This window comes from Eschrichtius robustus, chromosome 3, assembly GCF_028021215.1.
Source record: "Eschrichtius robustus isolate mEscRob2 chromosome 3, mEscRob2.pri, whole genome shotgun sequence".
Lineage (NCBI taxonomy): Eukaryota > Metazoa > Chordata > Mammalia > Artiodactyla > Eschrichtiidae > Eschrichtius > Eschrichtius robustus.
The window spans coordinates 46,234,709-46,254,917 of record NC_090826.1 but is presented as its reverse complement, the minus strand read 5'-3'; the positions used below and the strand labels follow the sequence as shown (position 1 = coordinate 46,254,917).

At 39.8% G+C, this 20,209-nt stretch overlaps 1 protein-coding gene across 1 annotated transcript in view; it reads right to left on the bottom strand.

Annotated features, from left to right (window-relative positions):
- TTC4 (tetratricopeptide repeat domain 4) overlaps positions 1-20,209 on the bottom strand; it is a 36,811-nt gene that overhangs the window by 5,074 nt on the left and 11,528 nt on the right. The window contains exons 6-8 of the mRNA XM_068539959.1: positions 7,904-7,990; positions 5,970-6,187; positions 5,312-5,393 (exon numbers count right to left, since the gene is read on the bottom strand). Coding sequence (XP_068396060.1) covers positions 5,312-5,393; positions 5,970-6,187; positions 7,904-7,990 — 387 coding nt within the window. The remainder of the gene's footprint in view (positions 1-5,311; positions 5,394-5,969; positions 6,188-7,903; positions 7,991-20,209) is intronic.

Here is a 20,209-nt window from a genome sequence, read left to right as displayed (position 1 = left end):
CACTTCCCAATCCAAAGGGGCCAGTGCCTCAGCCACACTCACTCCACACCACAGCCTGGTGTGAGATCACGGCAAAGATTCGGTCTAGCTGCACAGAGACAGACCAGGGTGCTTGGGGTGTGATCTGAGCACAACCATGGAGACCACTGTCAGCGTACGCACCAGGGTGGCAGGCCAAACCGAGCAGACACCGTCAGTGCACGCACCAAGCGGCACCACGAGAACACACAGCGGCTAAGCACTGAATCTCAGGCAGGCAGATCCTGGGAGAGGACTCAATCTAGCTACACAGAGACAGCCTGGAGGGCCTGAGATGTGATTTGGGGGTAGCTGCAAAACCCACTGTCAGCACCCGAACAGCAGTAGCAAGTCTAGCTGCGGCAGACACTGTCAGTGCGCACGCCGGGCAGTGCCACAAGAACACACAGTGGCTAGGCGCTGAATCTTGGGCAGTCAGGCAGGCCCTGGGTGGGAGTATGCAGTGATGGTTTCCCGGTGGGAGCACCCTAGCTCTGCCCACTCCACACTGCACCTTAGCGTCAGATCTGGAGTGGCCAGGTGCTGGGAGAGCTCTGCCACAGAGGCAACCCCAGGTCCCAGGTGGCAGCATGGCCACCTCAGTTCCTGCAACCACAATGCCCCGACCCCCACTCCAGCCTACTCCACACCACAGCCTTGCACTAGATCTGGGACGAACAAAATGGAGAAAGGGACACGACCTTGGGCTGCTTCTGAGTGAATCATGGATGCTTACACAGGTAGTGCACAAGTCCTCCGTGAGTACACGGGCCTCACCTGCTTAGCAACCACCTCCTTTGGGGCAGGGCACACACTCAAGGGCAACAAAGCCTGATTGAACCTGACCCTCATGGCTTCTACTCCAACAACGGAGGAGCAGACCCCGCCCCTGATAGGCCATGGAGCAAAGAGGAGGCCCCGCCTCACATCCAACGCAGGCTCTGCACACTGCAACACCAATCACACTCCCTATCAAGGGGATGACAGCCAGCACACTCTGATGAAAGACATGGCAGGCATCCATACCAAAACCAGCCCTCACACCAAAAATATTGGGCACACAGTCTACACAGGGACACTCCTACATAAAAATGCCCTTTTAAGACCACAACAGATAACTGTTTTCCTAAATTCATAGAAACAGTGAAAGTTAAGTAAAATGAAAAGCCAGAGGAACTACTCCCAGTTAAAAGAACAGGAGAAATCCCCTGAAAGAACAAATAATGAAACAGACCTCACCAGTCTATAAGACCCCAAGTTCAAAAAGGAAGTAATAAAAATGCTAAAGGAATTAAGAAAGATTATCGATAGAAATGCAGATCACTGTAAAAAGGAACTAGAAACTATAAAGATGAACCAATCAAAATTAGACAATTCAATTGCTGAGATAAAAACCGATCTAGAAGTAATGGAGAGCAGACTAAATGTCACAGAAGAACAAATAAGTGATCTGGAAGATAGAATAATGGAAACCACCCAATCAGAACAGCAGACAGAAAGACAAACAAGAAAAAAAAAATGAAAGCAACATATGAGATCTATGGGCTAATATAAAGTGTGCTAACCTACACATAATAGGAGTTCCAGAAGGAGGAGAGAGAGAAAAGAGGATCAAAAATGTATTTGAAGAAATTATGGCTGAAAACTTCCCAAACCTAAAGAAGAAAATAGATATCCAGGTACAGGAAGCACAGAGAGTCCCAAACAAGATGAACCCTAACAGAGCTACAACAAAACATATCATAATTAAAATGGCAAAAGTTGAAGAGAAGATCCAAAGTCAGAAAGAGAAAAACAAAGAGTCAGTTAAAAGAGAACCCCCATAAGGCTATCAGCTGATTTGTCTACAAAAACGCTGCAGTCCAGAGGTACTAGCATGATATATTTGAAGTCCCAAAAGGGAAAAATCTGCAACCTAGGATGCCCTACCCAGCAAGATAATCATGTATAATAGAAGGAAGGATAAAGAATTTCTCAGACAAGCAAAAACTAAAAGAATTCAGCAATACTAAGGGTCTTCAGTATGGAAGGGTCTTCTCTAACTGTAATAGAAAAGAAGCAAGAATCTATTGGAAAGGAAAGATCACAACAGAAAAGGTAAATATATAAAAGGATTGAAGATCCTTGAATAAGCCAGTACACAGATTAAAAAATAATCAACAAATTTTGTAAAAGCAATTATAACTACAATTAATAGCAAAAGGATAAGCATGAAGATGTACAAAAAATAGGACATAAAAATCAGAAAATGTGTGTGGGGGGGAGTATAAAAATGTAGATATTTTTTACAATGTGTTTGAACTTGTATGACCATCAGTTTAAAGCAAGTAGGTACTGGGAATTCCCTGGAGGTCCAGTGGTTAGGACTTGGAGCTTTCACTGCTGGGACCTGGGTTCAATCCCTGGTTGGGGAACTAAATCATGCAAGGCATGCAGCGTGGCAAAAAAAAAAAAAAAAAAAAAGGCAAGTAGATGTAGATATAGCTATATGGGTCAACATACTTGAATTCCATGGTAACCAAAAATCAAAAACATAAAACAGATTCACAAAAATCAAAAAATAAAGGAACTCGAGCATACTACAACAAAATCATCAAACCACAAAAGGAAAGACAAAAAGAAGAAATGAACAAAGAACTACAAAAACAACTGGAAAACAAGGTTTAAAATGGTAATAAGTACATACCTAGCATTAATTACTTTAAATGTCAATGGACTAAATGCTCTAATCAAGAGACATAGAGTGGCAGATTGGATTAAAAAAAGCAAGAACCAGGGACTTCCCTGGCAGCACAGTGGTTAAGAATCTGCCTGCCAACGCAGGGGACACGGGTTCAAGCCCTGGTCCGGGAAGATGCCACATGCCGCGGAGCAACTAAGCCCATGCACCACAACTACTGAGCCTGAGCTCTAGAGCCTGTGAGCCACAACTACTGAGCCTGCATGCCACAACTACTGAAGACTGTGCACCTAGAGCCCATGCTCCGCAACAAGAGAAGCCACTGCAATGAGAAGCCCACGCACCGCAAGGAAGAGTAGCCCCCGCTCAACACAACTAGAGAAAGCCTGTGTGCAGCAATGAAGACCCAACGCAGCCAAAAATAAAACAAAACAAAACAAAAAACAGCACTGTACTGGCACAAAAACGGACATAGAGCTTAATGGAACAGAATAGAGAGCCCAGAAATAAACCCACACACCTACAGTCAATTAATCTATGACAAAGGATGCAAGAATATACAATGGAGAAGACAGTTTCTTCAGCAAATAGTGTTGAGGAAAGCTGGACAGCTACATGTAAATCAATGAAATTAGAACAGTCCCTCACATCATATACAAAAATAAACCCAAAATGGTTTTCAGATCTAAATATAAAACATGACACCATAAAACTCCTAGAAGAGAACACAGGCAAAATATTCTGACACAAATTGTAGCAATATTTTCTTAAGTCTCCCAAGGCCAAAATATAAAACCAAAAATAAACAAATGGGACCTAATCAAACTTAAAAGCTTTTGCACAGCAAAGGAAACCATCAACAAAATGAAAAGACAACCTATAGAATAGGAGAAAATATTTGCAGATGATGCAACTGACAAAGGGTTAATATCCAAAATATACGAACAGCTCATACAACTCAGTATCAAACCCAATCAAAAATAGGCAGAAGACCCAAATAGACATTTCTCCAAAGAAGACGTACAGATGGCCAACGGGGACATGAAAAGATGCTCAACATCGTTAAGTATTAAAGAAATGCAAATCAAAAACCACAATGAGGTATCACCACACATCAGTCAGAATGGCCATCATTAAAAAGTCTACAAATAATAAATGCTGGAAAGGGTGTGGAGAAAAGGGAAACCTTCTACACTGTTGGTGGGAATGTAAATTGGTGCAGCCACTATGGAAAACAGTATGGAGGTTCCTTAAAAAACTAAAAATAGAGTTACTATATGATCCAACAATCCCACTCCTGGGCATATGTTCAGAGAAAACTCTAACTCGAAAAGATACATGCACACCAATGTTCACAGCAGCACTATTTATAATAGCCAAGAATGGAAACAACCCAAGTGCCCATTAACAGACGACTGGCTTAAGAAGATGCGGTATATATACACAATGGAATATTACTCAGCCATTAAAAAGAATAAAATATTGCCTTTTGCAGCAACATGGATGGACCTAGAGAATATTATACTTAATGAAGTAAGTCAGACAAAGACAAATATTATATGATATCATTATGTGTGGAATCTAAAATAATACCAATAAATCTACATACAAAATAGAAAGAGACTCACAGACACAGAAAACAATCTTACGGTTACCAAAGTGGGGGGTGGGGAGGATAAATTAGGAGTATGGGATTAACAGATACAGACTACTACACATAAAATAGATAAGCAACAAAGATTTACTGTACAGCACAGGGAACTATATTCAATATCTTATAATAACCTATAATGGAAAAGAATCTTAAAAAATATAATTGAATCACTGCTGTACACCTGAAACTAACACAATACTGTAAATCAACTATACTTCAATTAAAAGAAATTTTTTTTAATTGGTACTGTGTGCCAAAAAAAAAAAAAACCAACATTACTGGGGGAAAATTTGTGAAAACTGATGGAGTCTGAGGATTAGCTGGCAAGAGTGTATCAAACATAATTTCCTGATTTTGATGATTGATTGGAATCATGAAAGAAAATGTCCTTTTTGCAGGAAATAGACACTTAAGTATTCAGGAGTGATGGGGCATCAGTTGGCATCTTACTCTCAAATAGTTAGAAGACAAATTCTTTGTTCTGTAAAGTTGTGATTTTTTTTTTCAAGTTGCAACAATGGAATGTTATTCAGCCTTAAAAAAGAATAAGATTCTGACCCATGCTACACATGATGAATCTTAAAAGACATTACACCAAGTGAAATGAGCCACATACAAAAGGACAAATATTGTATGATTCCACTTATATGAGAGATAAATTCAGAGACAGAAAGTAGCAGGGTGGATGCTATGGGCTGAGGGGAAGGGAAACTAGGGAGTTACTGATTAATGGGCATGGAGTTTCAGTTTAGGATGATGAAAACGGAGACAGATGGTGGTGATGGTTGTACAACAACGTGAATGTACTTAACACTACTGAACTGTGCACTTAAAATGGTAAATTTTATGTTTTTTATATTTTACCACAGTTTTTAAAAAAAAGGCAGTGAAACCTCACTGCACCCCCTGTTCCTCCCCACCCCAATTCCCATAGAGGAACAAAATAAAACTTCTCTTACCTCTAAATTATCAGGGCAGTATTTTTGCTCTAAATCCCAAGAGGGCGTTTCACCAAACATCACCATTAGATGATCAATAAACCTAAGGAGATATAACATGTACTTTCTGGGTATCAATAACTCATAATCTGTTTTCCTACATCCCATGCCCTGGACACCAATTCACAGAGATATCAAGAATGTATAAGTCATGAAATGCAGGCTTAATCCATTTTGACAGCACTGCCCAAAATGTGTGTTATCACTTGTCCTATTATGACATAGTAATTCTCTTTAAACTGACTCAGGATTAACAACATTCTTATATTCAGCTACATTCTAAGCATTAACCCTATGAAATCACATGTTAAAATTGCTAGTTATATGTCTTCTAATAAATATACCCTTCAGTTCTATGCAGTTACTACCTCCAATGATTTCATCTCTCACGAGACAAGGACCAGAGCTTGACAAACACTGTACTGTGGTCTGTCACTGCAAAGCTACTTAGTAAAAGGAGAAATCAGCTATGGAATAGAGAGGTTATAGCAACCAGACTGTGTAAAACCCTCTAAAACTATTCTCTTCCCTCCTCAACCAAAAATCCACCTGTCCATCCTGCAGAGACAGCAGGGAACAGCATGCAAGCATAGCAGAGGGCTCCTGGGGAAGGAAGTACCTGGAGTCCTCGTGAAAAGCAGAGATGAAGTCCGACTGGGCATACTCTGGGTACAGAAAGAGCACAGGCCAGCTCAGTCTTCCCCCATCATCTACACTCAGTCTGGCTCCGTAGAGGTTCTCAGAAGTGAGCCCACTCAGGATGAGCTCACCGAGGCCTTCTGAGGCTGAATCTTCATCCTCTCCAGCAGCTTCAGACACTAGCCTGATGTTCCTAGCCTGGGTTAAAAAAAGAAAACACACACCTTATGTGTGGAAGGATGCAAACTCATTTCACTAAAACAAGGAAACCATAACACTGCGAGCTCCCTGAGAGCCAGCTCTACACATGATTCGTCTTCATTATCCCTGAGACTTGTTTAACGCACCTTTACTGGGCATCTACCACATGCTAGACTCTGTCACAGACATGAGCTAGACATGGTAATAAGTACAACATAAGGTAAGAAGTAAAGCTGTGGAACTGGAGACCATGAATAATTAATTCAGCCTGGGGGCTGGAGGGGACTGGGGGATGCTAGGCCTTGAACAATGACTTTGAAAAGCAGAAAAGTTGGGGGGCGGGGGGAGTGGGAAGGGCATTCTACCCCAAGTAACAGCCAAGGAACAGCATGTGCAAAGGTACAGAAAAGATGCAGAGAGTGGCATGTACGAACATGGCAAACGTTTCCATTTAGCTAGGACATGGGATAATAAAAATAATGCACACATTGACTTAACTTTGATTGTCTCATAGAAATAAGGATAAATCAAACGTCTGAATAGTAGAGTCACCTCTTATGTATGTTATGTGGAGGCTCCTAAGGCTAGCACACAAGGGGAAAATGACATGTAATCAAAATTACCTTGATGGTATCTCCTAAATCAGGGGTTGGCAAACTTTCCCTTAAAGGGTCGGATAAGAAATATTTTAGGTTTTGCGGGCCAAATGGTCTCTGTTGATATTACTCAACCCTGCCACTATAGTGTGAAAACAGCCATTGGTAAGACATACACAAACAGGCAGGGCTGTAAGCCACTGGCTGCAGCTTGCTGACCCCTGCTTTAAACCACTAAAATGTAGTATATACGGCTTTGTGTATATTACTCTTGAGATTAATTCTTAAGTACACTGAAGTCTGAGATGCAGAGTTAAAGGAGAGAACCAAAATAAGGTCTGTATGCAAATGTCTGGGCATTCCAATATTCTACATTTTAGAAAATGACCAAATCCCTCTGGAGTATTCCCTTCTGTTTAATCTGTTAATGTGTTAACAGATTCCTTGTTGTGCGGAGGGACTAGTGGAGTGCATCTTAGAACTGTGATGTTCTCAAAGTCAACAAGTAATTTAAATAGGCACATAATTTAACTCGGCAAAGAATGAAACCAAGAACCTACCCCACAATCTCATAGCCAGTATTACCTCCCCTGAGTAGCCAAGGCTCAAAGTGACTTGTGAAAGCAAGATCAGACTACATTCATTTAAAATGCAGTAAAGAGAGGGAAGGGGAGATAGAACTTTGTGTTGTTGTTATAGTTAGAAGAGCTACATCCTAAAAAGTCACTTTCTCAGGATGCAGTATAACACAGGGGCTGAGAGCAAGGACCTGGCTCTGACACATATTAGCTGTGTGAGGTTTCTTCATCTCCCTGAGACTATGTGCTCATCTAGCAAAAACAGGAGCAAGAAGACCTACGCCAGAAGGCTACTGTGAAGATTAGATAATGCTTAACCGAAAGCTACTAAATTCAGTATATGTTACCTGAAACCAACACATGCATACAAGTGAGAGAGCTGACTGAACTCAGAAGGTCTGACATGTCACACTGCTTCACCAAAAGCAGAAAGAAAATGTACAACTCATTCAGGTAAAGCATTCCCAGAAAGGTTCCCAGTAGGCTTCAGGATTAGTGGATTTCACAAGACCAGAAGGACCTAAAGTTTGAGAACTCACCACGATGGCCTGGAGTAAAGCCTCATTCTGATTCTGCTCCTTCTTTTCTTTCAACTTTGCTTTCCTTATATCCCTCTGTTCAGTTCGCTGAAAATGAAATTCAGATGCATCAGCTCTAGAGAACTTGCCTCCGTTTGTTACCCCAGTCTGATCCTAAATAGCTATCTCTGGTCTCTATTCAACCCAGGCTCCTGTATATCAAGGGATACCAGTGGCTGGATTCAGTTCAATAAACATTTAAGCCGCACATGTCTGGGTGCCAGGACCAGTGGCAGCAAAAATGTTAAAGTCTGCCCAAGGAGCTCATAGTCCACTGAGGGGGACAGACACGTAAAAAGGTCTACGTGTTAGCCTGGTAGTATGAACTGAGTGCTATGAAACACAGAGAAGGGAGTGACTGATTCTGCCCCATCGAGGAGGTGGGTTTAGACAGAAACCAGATGAAAGACAGAGGGCATTCTTGGTAGAGGGACTGACATCAGGGCCAATGGGGCATTTAAACCTCTCTGTTATGGCTGGGGTTTAGGAAAACACACTGGAAAAACCCAGGCCAAGAACTTATCAGAGGCTTTGCCTTTTGCACAATTACAGTCCATGCGAGAAAAATACCACCAGTCTACTTCATCTGGCAGAAATATAATTTAGATTTCCTTTTCCTGCTAATCTACCCAAAACCAGGTGATCGTACTCCTACCTACGCTCAGGATTGTGATTAATAGGGGCCAACTTTTTCTGTAAACGGCCAGACAGTAAATATTTTAGGCTTTGCAGACCATGTATGGTCTCTGTCGAATATTATCTGGCTTTGTTTGTTGCTTTGTTTGTCGTTTATAACCCTCTAAAAATATGAAAAACATTCTTGGTTCATAGAATGTACAAAAACAGAACAAAGGCTGGATTTGGCCTGTGGGTCAGTTTGCTGAGCCCTGCTCTAAAATATAGCACCAACCATCCCTTATGCTCCCCACAAGAGCCCCACAAGGGCTAACACAGATCTTCTTTTCCTAATGAACAAAGTCTACCCTTTCAGGAGACAACAGCTGATAATTCCTGGCCATCCTTCTCCAATCCAGTCTGCCAAGAGCTGCAAAAATCCTTTCTGCTGTTAGGAAGTTTGATTATACTACCAAGAGTAATCAAACCCATGGATACCACTAGAACTATGTCCAATTCTGCCTTCACAGCTGAGCTACACCGGACCACAGTGTCTGGTCCACGTTAGAGAATGATTAAGATGGATGATTAAGGACGATTTGTATTCTGTCCCATGTTGTTTTTCCTCTGACTTACAGATGCAAGTGGGAGGATGTGATTTCCCTGCTGTCTCACCTGCAGTTTGGGGTCTTGCAGCCCGCATAAAGCCCACATAACCCCTAGGTCAGAGGAGCCCTGAACTATGAAGTTTGCTGCCCCTTTATATACGTAAAGAAAAGTCAACTCTGTTGAGAATTTAAGTGTATAGTTACATGAGTTTTGACAAATGTATACCCTGAGTACCCAACACTCCAATCAAGATAGAGAACATTCTAGAAAGTTCCCTCATACCTCTTTGCAGTCCATCACCCTCCCATCCCATCACTGATAGGTTTGTTTCTTTTCATTACCAAGTCATATTCCATTGTTTGAATATACCACACTTTGCTTATCTATTCTCCTGCTGATGGACACAAGGGCTGTTTCTGGATTATTATGAATAAAATAGGATACCAACATTCTTATACAAGTCTTATTATGAACATGTTTTCATTTCTCTTAGCTAAATACCTAGGAGTAAAATTGCTGAGTCATAGGATAGGTATATAAAACTGACAAACTGATTTCCAAAGTGGTTTATATCCCACTAACAATTTATGAGAGTTCCAGCTCCTTCACATCTCTGCCAATATTAGGTATTGTCAGTCTTGTGAACTGGGATCGCACTGACGTTTAAGTTGCATTCTCCCGCCACATGACTAACGATACTATGTAAATTTTTATGTGCTACTGTAAATCTTTTGAGAAGTGTCTGTTTCTTTTACAAAATTTAAAAAAATTTTCATATTGAATAGATTTCTTTATGTATTCTGGATACAAATCCTTTGTTATACAGTTGACCCTTGAATAACACTGAGGTTAATCCATGTATAACTCATAGTCAGCCCTCTGTATCTGCTATTTCTCCACATCCTCAGGTTCAACCAACCATGAACCACCCACGTAGTTCTGTGGTATTTACTATTGAAAAATATCCGCATATAAGTGGATGTGCGCAATTCAAACTCCTGTGGTTCAAGGATCAACTGTATGTGATACAAATATTTTCTCCCATTCCATGGCTTGCCTTTTAATCCTCTTATTGATGTATTTTATAGAATAGAAAATTTTCAGTTTTGACCAAGTCCTATTTATCAATAAATTTTTATTTCGTGGTTAGTATATATTTAAAAAAATTTTTTTTAAATTGAGGTAAAATTCACATGACATAAAATTAACCATTTTGAAGTATACAATTCAGTGGCATTTAGTACATTCACTTTATTGTGCGACCATCACCTCTATCTAGTTCCAAGACTTTTCAACACCCTAAAAAGAAATCTCAAGCGCATTAAGCAGTCACTCAACATTTCCCCCTTCCCCCAAACCCTGGCAACCACTAATGTGCTTTCTCTCTCTACAGATTTATGTATTTTGGATGTTTCATATACATGGAATCATACATTTTTTATCTGCCTTCTTTCCCTCAGCATGGTATTTTTGAGGTTCGTCTACACTGTAGCATGTATCAGTACTTCATTCCTTTTTACAGTACTTTATTCCTTTTTATCTACCATCTAACTACCATGATGGACATTTAGATTGTTTCCATGTTTTGGCCATTATGAATATTGTTGCTATGTACATTCATGTACAAGTATTTGTTTGAATATTTGGTTTCAATCCTTTTGGGTATATACCTAGGAGTGGAAGTGCTGGGTCATATGGTAATTTTATGGTTAATTTTTTTAGGAACTGTCAAACTGTTTTCCATAGTGGCTGTACCATTTTACATTCCCACCAGCAACTTATGAGGGTTTCAATTTCTCCACATCTTCATCATTTGTTATCTTCCTTTAAAAAAAAAATTAGAGCCATCCTAGTGGGTATGAAATAGTATCTCACTGTGGTTTTGATTTACATTTCCTTAATGACTAATGATGTTGAGCATCTTTCACGTGTTTGTCGGCCATTTTTGTATTATATTGGAGTGACATCTATTCAGATCCTTTGCCCACTTAAATAACTGGGTTGTCTTTTTAATTATTGACATGTTAAGAGTCCATTATATATCCTAGATAAAAGTCTCTTACAGATATATGATACAAATATTATCTCCCATTCTGTGGGCTGTCTTTTCACTTTCTCAATGGTGTCTTTTGAAGAAGTTTTTAACCTTTGATGAAGTCCAGTTTACCTATTTTTCCTTTTGTTGCTTATGCGTTGTGTCGTATCTAAGAAACCATTGCCTGACCCAAGGTCATGAAGATTTATGCTGATGTTTTCCTCTGAGAGTTTTACAGTTTTAGTTCTTTGAACCATTTCGAGGTAATTTGTGTGTGTGTGTGTGTGTGTATACATATATGAGGTAGGGTCCAAGTTCATTCTTTTGCACGTGGATATCCAGTTGTCCCAGAATCATTTGTTGAAAAGACTATTCCTTCCCCATTAAATGGTCTAGGTACCCTTGTCGCAAATCATCTGTATATAAATATGAGGGTTTATTTCTGAGCTCTCAATTCTATTATATTGATCTGTATGTCTATCCTTACACCAGTACCACAATGTCTTTATTACTATAGCTTTATAGTAAGATTTGAAATTGGGAATTTTGAGTTCTCTAACTTCATTTTTGTTTTTCAGGATTGTTTTGGCTATTCTGGGTCCCTTGAATTTCCATGTGAGTATTACAATCAGCTTATCAATATTCTTCAAATAAACTAATTGAAATTTTGATGAAGATTACATTGAATTTGTACACCAATTTAGGGAGTACTGTCATTTTAACAATATTAAGATCTGATCCATGAGGGACTTCCCTGGTGGTCCAGTGGTTAAGAATCCGCCTTCCAATGCAGGGGATGTGGGTTTGATCCCTGGTCAGAGAACTAAGTTCCCACACGCCGTGGGGCAACTAAGCCCGCATGCTGCAACTACTGAGCACACAGGCCACAACTAGAGAGCCCACATGCCACAACTAGAGAGAAGCCCACGTGCCACAAGGAGCCCATGCACTGCAGCAGAGGATCCCTTATGCTGCAGTGACAATCCCAACAAAGATCCTGCGTGCTGCAACTAGACCTAACGCAGCCAAAAATAAAATAATAAAATTTTTTTTAAAAAAAGATCTGATCCATGAATATGGGATGTCTTCCCATTTATTTAGGTTTAATTTCTTTCAACAATGCTTTGTATTTTCAAAGTATAAATTTTATGCTACTTTTGTTAAATTTATTCCTAAATATTTTATTCTTTTTGATGCTATTGTAAATGGAATTTTCTTAATTCCACATTTGGAATGTTCATTAAAAGTGTATAGAATACAGCTGATCGGTGTATTCTGACATATCCTACCAGCTTGGTGAACTAATTTACTAGTTCCAATAGTTTAGGATTTTCTATATATAAGCTCATATCATTTACAAATAGAGTTTTACTTCTTCCTCTCCATCATTTTTGAAGGATAAGTTTGCTGGATATAGAATTCTTGGTTGACAGTCTTTTTCTTTCAGCACTTTTCATGTCATCCCACTGCCCTTTGGCTAACATGGTTTCTGATGAGAAATCAGCTATTAATTTTATTGAGGATCTCTTATATATTAAGAGTCACTTCTCTTTTGATGCTTTTAAGATTCTCTTGTCTTTGACTTTTAACAGTTTGATTATGATGTGTCTGGATACAGATTTCTTTAAGTATATCCTACTTGGTGTTAAGCTTCTTGGGAGAGTAGCTTACTATTTTCCATCAAATCTGGGAAGTTTTCGGCTGTTACTTCTTCAAATATTCTTTTGCCCCTTTCTCTCTCTATCCTGGGACTCTCATTATGCCTATGATGATATGCTTGATGGCATCCCATAAGTCTCTCAGTCTCTCTTCATCTTTCTTTGTTCTTTTTTCTTTCTATTCCTCAGACTGAGTAATCACAATTGACCTATCTTCAAAGTTCTATTCTTGAACCCCTTAGTGAATTTCTGATTTCAGTTGTTAATTTTTCTTTAATGATATTCCCTATTTGGTGAGTGAGTGTTCCCATGTATTTTTTGAAGTTCTTTAGACATTGTTTCCTTTTGTTTTGTGGACAAAGAATGTCAACTGCCATTTCAGTAAACAAAAGATGTTGTAGTCATAAAGCCATCAGCCACTGTAGCCACCCCTGAGAGTGCACCCTGAGGGAATTCAGGATGGAAAAAAGAGAATACTGGCCCTAGATACTTATGGTGCAAATCAAAGGAATAATTTCAATGAGCCCAGACTCTTATATCTTCCCATACATAGAAAAGTGCTAAATTCTTTAACTTGAAATGTGTGTTTCTTTAATTAGCAGTAATCTTTTGATGTTCCACTACATGTGGAACAGTCCCTCAGAGCTATATGAGAGTCTGTATCCCGGCTTAAGTTCTCAGTAACTCTGCTGAATAAAACATAATTCTCAACTTCTAGATTGTGCATTTTTTTTTCAGTTGACAGTTTTGGTGACCACAAATGGACTCAGGGCAGACTTCTCTCCTTCACCTGACCTCTACAAGGAGCCGGAGTCTTGGTACCAGCAGAGGCTTCTTGTGCCTGTCTGCCTCAGAGTCCAAACAAATTTGGGTGAGTCTCTCTTGGTTCTCAGATCTCCCAATTATTGGTTGTGAGTTTTATTCGGTTGTATATAACCAGTATCTGGCTCCCCAGCTGAAAGATACTGGGGGAGCCCAGTTGAAAGATAACAGGAAAAAGTACATCCTGGTTGGAAGACGCTGTGAGTCGCTCAGTCAAGAGATACTGAGTGATCTGGACTGTGTGATTGGGTGAGAGGCTGGCCTAATATCTTTTCTAAATGAGGGGCATCAGAAAGCCAGCCTCCAACTAACACCCCAGCCAGGTTTATATACATATAAAACTTGTACTTACTTAATTGGTAATTAAAGGAAATCTCACCCTGAAAATGGCCAAGATGAGGTTCTTTTATTGTGTTCGCAGTGAAGTTAGAGAAAGACAGCTTGATAAAACATCTTTGCAGAATTCTGACCTTAAAGAAACAAAAGCCCTTCTAGAGGGAACTTGCATTTCTCTCCCTGTGCCTTTGAGATGAAAACGTTCTACCTGATCTTCTTCAATGTGGTGGGTGGGTGGGGGTGTGTGTGTGTGTGTTTTAAGAGCCTGTTCTCTGCCATCTGGAAGGTACACATATGGTGTACATTTCACAACCAATCGAACAGACTGGGATTCTGAGCAGTCTTTTGTCTGACTGTGCCAATTCTCAGGGGCTTTTGTCATCTTAACCTTAGTTGCGTCAGCCTGTACAACAAAGGCCTTTACTTTCTTACGCTATTTTTGGGAGTACACTTTCTAGATCTTGTATAGGCAGCATCCTTCGCACTCTCCTGTGGGGACGCCTCTTGCATCTTATTGGTTTGAGTCACTATTAGGATATATCTAGTTAATGGCCAGACAATGGATCTTTTAAATTGGAGAAAATTCTAAATTGGTATATTTTTTAGACAGCTCTCATTATAAACAGCTATTTTATTGGTACCTATGATAAAGCCAAATTAGAAGGTGGAAAATATATATACGTAAAGTGGTTAACCTAAGAACTCCTTAGTTTGTTTATTTAATTAACTTATTTAATTTTGGCCACATGGCTTGCAGGATCTTACTTCACACCCACGCCCCAGGCAGTGAAAGCATGGAGTCCTAACCATTGGATCGCCAGGGAATTCCCAGAACTCCTTAGTTTAAAACGAACAAAAAAACAGTTTGGGAAGCCTTATTTGTGGTCTCTGCTTCCCCTCAATGGGTCTTACAGATGCCAATAAAAACATTAGGATAATTAATGTTAATTAGGTTAACAGGGAATTAAGAAAAAAACTGAAAGAAAGTCTAGAGACTTCTGCCCAACAAGGTGGAAATGTTAAAGGGTCTCATCCCAAATACATAAAGAAATCTTTAGATGGTTATTAAGAAATGGGATAAATAAAATGAACATTAATAGGATTAAAAAGGTTCTGATACAACACTACCTAAGGTTGGATGGGCCAAAGGGACCCTCTATTGGTCCCCAACATTAAAGCGCCCCAAACAAGTCTGCTCTATTTACCCCAGTTTAAAAACTATGTGTTATGTGTGTATGTGTGTGTGTGTGTGTGTGTGTGTGTGTGTGTGTGTGTGTGTATATATATATATATATATATATATATATTTAAAAGGCTGGAAAAAAACTACACTGAGATAACTGACCAACAATTACTTGGGGCAACAGTTAGGCCAATTAATCAAGTTAAAATATTGACAAAAAGGCCTGAGTGCCTTGGCTCAATCTCTCACTGGGGACCCCAGAGCCTTTTTTTTTTTTTTAATTTTTATTTATTTATTTATTTTTGGCTGTGTTGGTTCTTCATTTCTGTGCAAGGGCTTTCTCCAGTTGTGGCGAGCGGAGGCCACTCTTCATCGCGGTGTGCGGGCCTCTCACTGTCGCGGCCTCTCTTTGCGGAGCACGGCTCCGGACGCGCAGGCTCAGTAGTTGTGGCGCACGGGCTTAGTTGCTCTGCGGCATGTGGGATCTTCCCGGACCAGGGCTCGAACCCGTGTCCCCTGCATCGGCAGGCAGACTCTCAACCACTGCGCCACCAGGGAAGCCCCCCCAGAGCCTTTTATACAAAAATAGATAAAATGGTTGAGGGATAAAAAGAAAAGAAAGCTTCTAGGACTGTTGTTAAGACCAAGGCTTGTCGACTGGATCCTGATGGAAACTAGTTAAAGGTATAAAAGATGACAGAATAGGGTTTCCCTGGTGGCAAAGTGCTTAAGAATCTGCCTGCCAATGCAGGGGACAAAGGTTCGAGCCCTGGTCCAGAAAGATTCCACATGCCGTGGAGCAACTAAGCCCATGCGCCACAACTACTGAGCCTGTGCCCGAGAGCCACAACTACTGAAGCCCGCATGCCTAGAGCCCGTGCTCTGCAACAAAAGAAGACACCGCAATGAGAAGCCAGCGCACGACAACGAATAGTCGTCCCCGCTCACCGCAACTAGAGAAGACCCGCGCACAGCAACGAAGACCCAATGCAGCCCAAAATAATTAAATTTTTTTTAAAAAGTTGACAGAATAGAGATGAAAGTTTATATAAATTGGTCTATTTAAATGGGCTTTATGTAAGATGGTTATATCCCTTTTGCCTAATTATATTGTACGATAGACATTATGTCTCACTGGGGAATGCTTCTCCTGCCTGCTATTGTAAGACAGCACATATAAATCTGCCCCTCAGACAATATTAAACATACTAAAAGAAACCAACAAGGTTACCTGAGCCCACACTATATGAAATAAAAGCTGGGAGTTAATATTCAGGGGCCAATAAAAATAATAATAGAGATTTTTTGCTCTGGGTTTACCCTATACACTCAGAAAGAGAGCCTTGGTTGAATGCCTTGTGCAAACTTTTGAAGGCGTGATAAATTGAACCCTTAAGTTCTAGAACATAGAACTCTTAATTTTCAGATAGTTGGAAATTTTCTCACTGATATAAAAATGCAAATTAAAGAAAATATAGTTGGGCAAATCAATCTTTTAATATCATTTAGGCAGCAGACCAGTTCTTTAGAGAACTTAAAGCAACTGCCTCTGTGTTGCAAACCTCTACAAATCAGAAATGTAAATACAGCCCACAAAGACCTGAGACTGAGCCTAGTTAGCTCAGTCAGGTAAAACCTGAAACCAAAGGAGACAAAAAGGCTCTTTTTTTTAATATATATGCTAGGGTTTATTTATTTATTTATTTATTTATGGCTGTGTTGGGTCTTCGTTTCTGCGCGAGGGCCCTCCCTAGTTGCGGCAAGCGGGGGCTACTCCTCATCGCGGTGCACGGGCCTCTCACTGTCGCGGCCTCTCTTGTTGCAGAGCACAGGCTACAGACGCGCAGGCTCAGTAATTGTGGCTCACAGGCCCATCCGCTCCGCGGCATGTGGGATCTTCCCAGACCAGGGCTCGAACCCGTGTCCCGTGCATTGGCAGGCAGACTCTCAACCACTGCGTCACCAGGGAAGCCCCAAAAAGGCTCTTTTAAACTCAAACTGCTGGAAAGGCTCCCTCACTCAAAATCTAACTTATAGCCTCCTTAAGGGATTTATCAAGGACAAATATAAACCTTAAGTCTTTTCCACAAACAGTATAAGCCTTAGTCATCTGAGCAAATAAATTTAACTTATTCCAACTGGTATTTATAAATTAGTAAGTTTATATTATAATACCTGATTCATAACTACATGTTAAAGCTATGAGATCTCTAGTTTTGTCTGTTTATATGTCTGTGTGTACGTTATATATACAAGATGTCTCTACCTCTGGAAAATATTATCAAAATTAAGTTTATAAAAGAGGTCCATTTAACTGACTTAAAAGTAAGCACTTACAAATTAAATTTTTCTAAATATAATGGGGAAACTGGCCAGAATGAGTTTCAGGTTCACATGACCTAGGAAATATCCAATATTAAATTGTATCTGGTAATAGAGCTAGCTTAAGCTTGTTGGTTTAATCAATATAGACATACCTTACTTTTATTGTACCTAGGTTAACTAAGTTCATGTTATTTGTTGCAGAGTTCATCAGCAAGAAAAATTAACTTGGTATTGTTGACTGAAAAAAATGCACAACCTAAAAGTTGAGAATTATGTTTTATTTGGAGGACTTGCTGAGGACTTGAGCCTGGGAGGCAGCCTCTTAAGTCCTTGCTGAGGACTTAAGCCTGGGAGGCAGACAGCTCTAGGAACTGCTCTGAAGAGGTAAGGGAGGAGCCAGGATATATAGTTTCTACATAAAACCAGGTAGTCGGAACATCAAAAGATTACTGTTAAATAAAAACAGACGTCTCAAGTTAATGAATTTAACACTTTTCTATGTATGGGAAGATGCAAGAGTCTCGGCTCACTGAAATCATTCCTTTGATATATATGTTATATCTTAACTATCTAGGGCCAGTATCTTGTTTTTTCCTCCATCCTGAATCCCCTCAGGGTGCACAGTCAGGGGCAGCTGCAGTGGCTGATGGCTTGATGGCTGCAACATCCTCTGTTTACTGATAGTAGCAGGTGACATTCTTCATCCACAGTATGATGATTATCTTCATTAAGTTATAAAATAAAGGTAAATGAGACAAGAGTTTACATGTGAACTCTAAGGAATATGTCTATCTAAACTAGTTTCTCCTGATTTTTGGTAACTTGAGTTTTGCTAAGTTAAATTAAATGATGAGAATTCACTGAATATCCAAGTCATTTCAAATAAAATACTGGAACATTAATTGCTAAACAGGTCTAAATTTACCTACTTTTGTCTCCTACAAGAGGGAAACTAAAGATGGTTGGGTTTATTAGACACGTCTTGTACCACATTGAGGAAAGAAATTATGCTATGAGAAGATATATGTTTCCAGAGGTTCTAGAATATTCCTAAGTTTGCCAATCAGGAAATGCTAGTATGACAAACAGTTCACAATTACTTGCTGCTTGTCAATTTTTGCTAGAGATTAAGATTTTTAAAGGTTAAAACTGTAATATGTAATTAAAGCCACTAAAAACAATAAGGGAAATGTTTCAGTATGCAAGTAAAGTATGATGTGTGTTTTCAGCAAAAGAAGGTATGAGGAATGGAAATACATGTTAAGGGGAACAAGTGATTTTGTCCTAGAGCTGGTTGTTTCTAGATGGAAAAACAAGGAACAAACTAATATGGATACAGAAAGTTGTGGAAGGTTTGTAGAAAGGGAGCCCTGAAAAAGGAGTTTTGCACATGGTCAGGCTGGGATTAAATTAATGAGGTAAATGGATTTTGTTATTAAAAGTAGGTTGGTGCAGGACTAGATTTGGTTCCTCTCTCTATAAAGAGAAAAAAATTTTCTTGGAATACTGTTTTTGATAACAGATAATATGGGTTTCCTTGCCTTTAGGTGACGTGTATTTGCTTTTGAAATCTTTTATTTTATTTTTTTAATTTTTGTCTGCATTGGGTCTTCGTTGCTGCACACAGGCTTTCTCTAGTTGCGGCAAGCAGGGCTACTCTTGGTTGTGGTGCGCAGGCTTCTCACTGTGATGGCTTCTCTTGTTGTGGAGCACAGGCTCTAGGTGCACGGGCTTCATTAGTTGCAGCACATGGGCTCAGCAGTTGCAGCACATGGGCCCTAGAGCAAGCGGGCTTCAGTAGTTGCGGCATGTGGGCTCTAGGGCACGCAGGCTTCGGTAGTCGTGGCACTCAGTTTCAGTAGTTGTGGCTTATGGGCTTAGTTGCTCCGCGGTATGTGGGATCTTCCTGGACCAGGGATCGAACCCGTGTCCCGTACACTGGCAGGCAGATGCTTAACCACTGCACCACCAGGGAAGTCCCTGTTTTTGAAATCTTTTGTCACTTTGGTTAAGTGAATAAGTATTGTTTCACAATGACCTATGATCCTATTTGACCAAGTCAAACCTTTTGAAACCTTTTTGATATTCTTGACAAACTTCCCAAATATCAGATTCTAACTGAAGTTCTTTTGACCTCTAGCTAACTCTGGGAAGCTTCAAAGGAACCCTGAGGCATCTCAGAGGAATATTAAACTAATTAGGTTTATTTGGTATGTTAAATTACTTAAAAAACATTGTCAAGTGATTGGAGATAAACTTTCTTAGATTATGCTGTGTGGGTAAATGTTAATATAGATATTCCAAATTTTATATGAAATTCCTAAAAATCTGATTATGTCCTGGTATGTTATCAGTCATAATTCTAATTATTATCTTAAAATGTTGTATGTCACAGAAATAACCAAGTTTCTTGTCAATTACATTGTAATCAGATCTTTATCCATGCCATTTTAAGTCTTTTGTCATTTACAGACAATCATTGTTCTACTTTGATGCTTTTATAAAATGAAAACCTTCAAGAAGATTCACAAGGACTTTGAAAAATATTAATTTCTGATAACTTTTAGATCATACCACTGAAGTGGGTAAGAAATTCCAAAAGGGGCTTCCCTAGTGGCACAGTGGTTAAGAATCTGCCTGCCAAGGCAGGGGACACGGGTTCGAGCCCTGGTCTGGGAAGATCC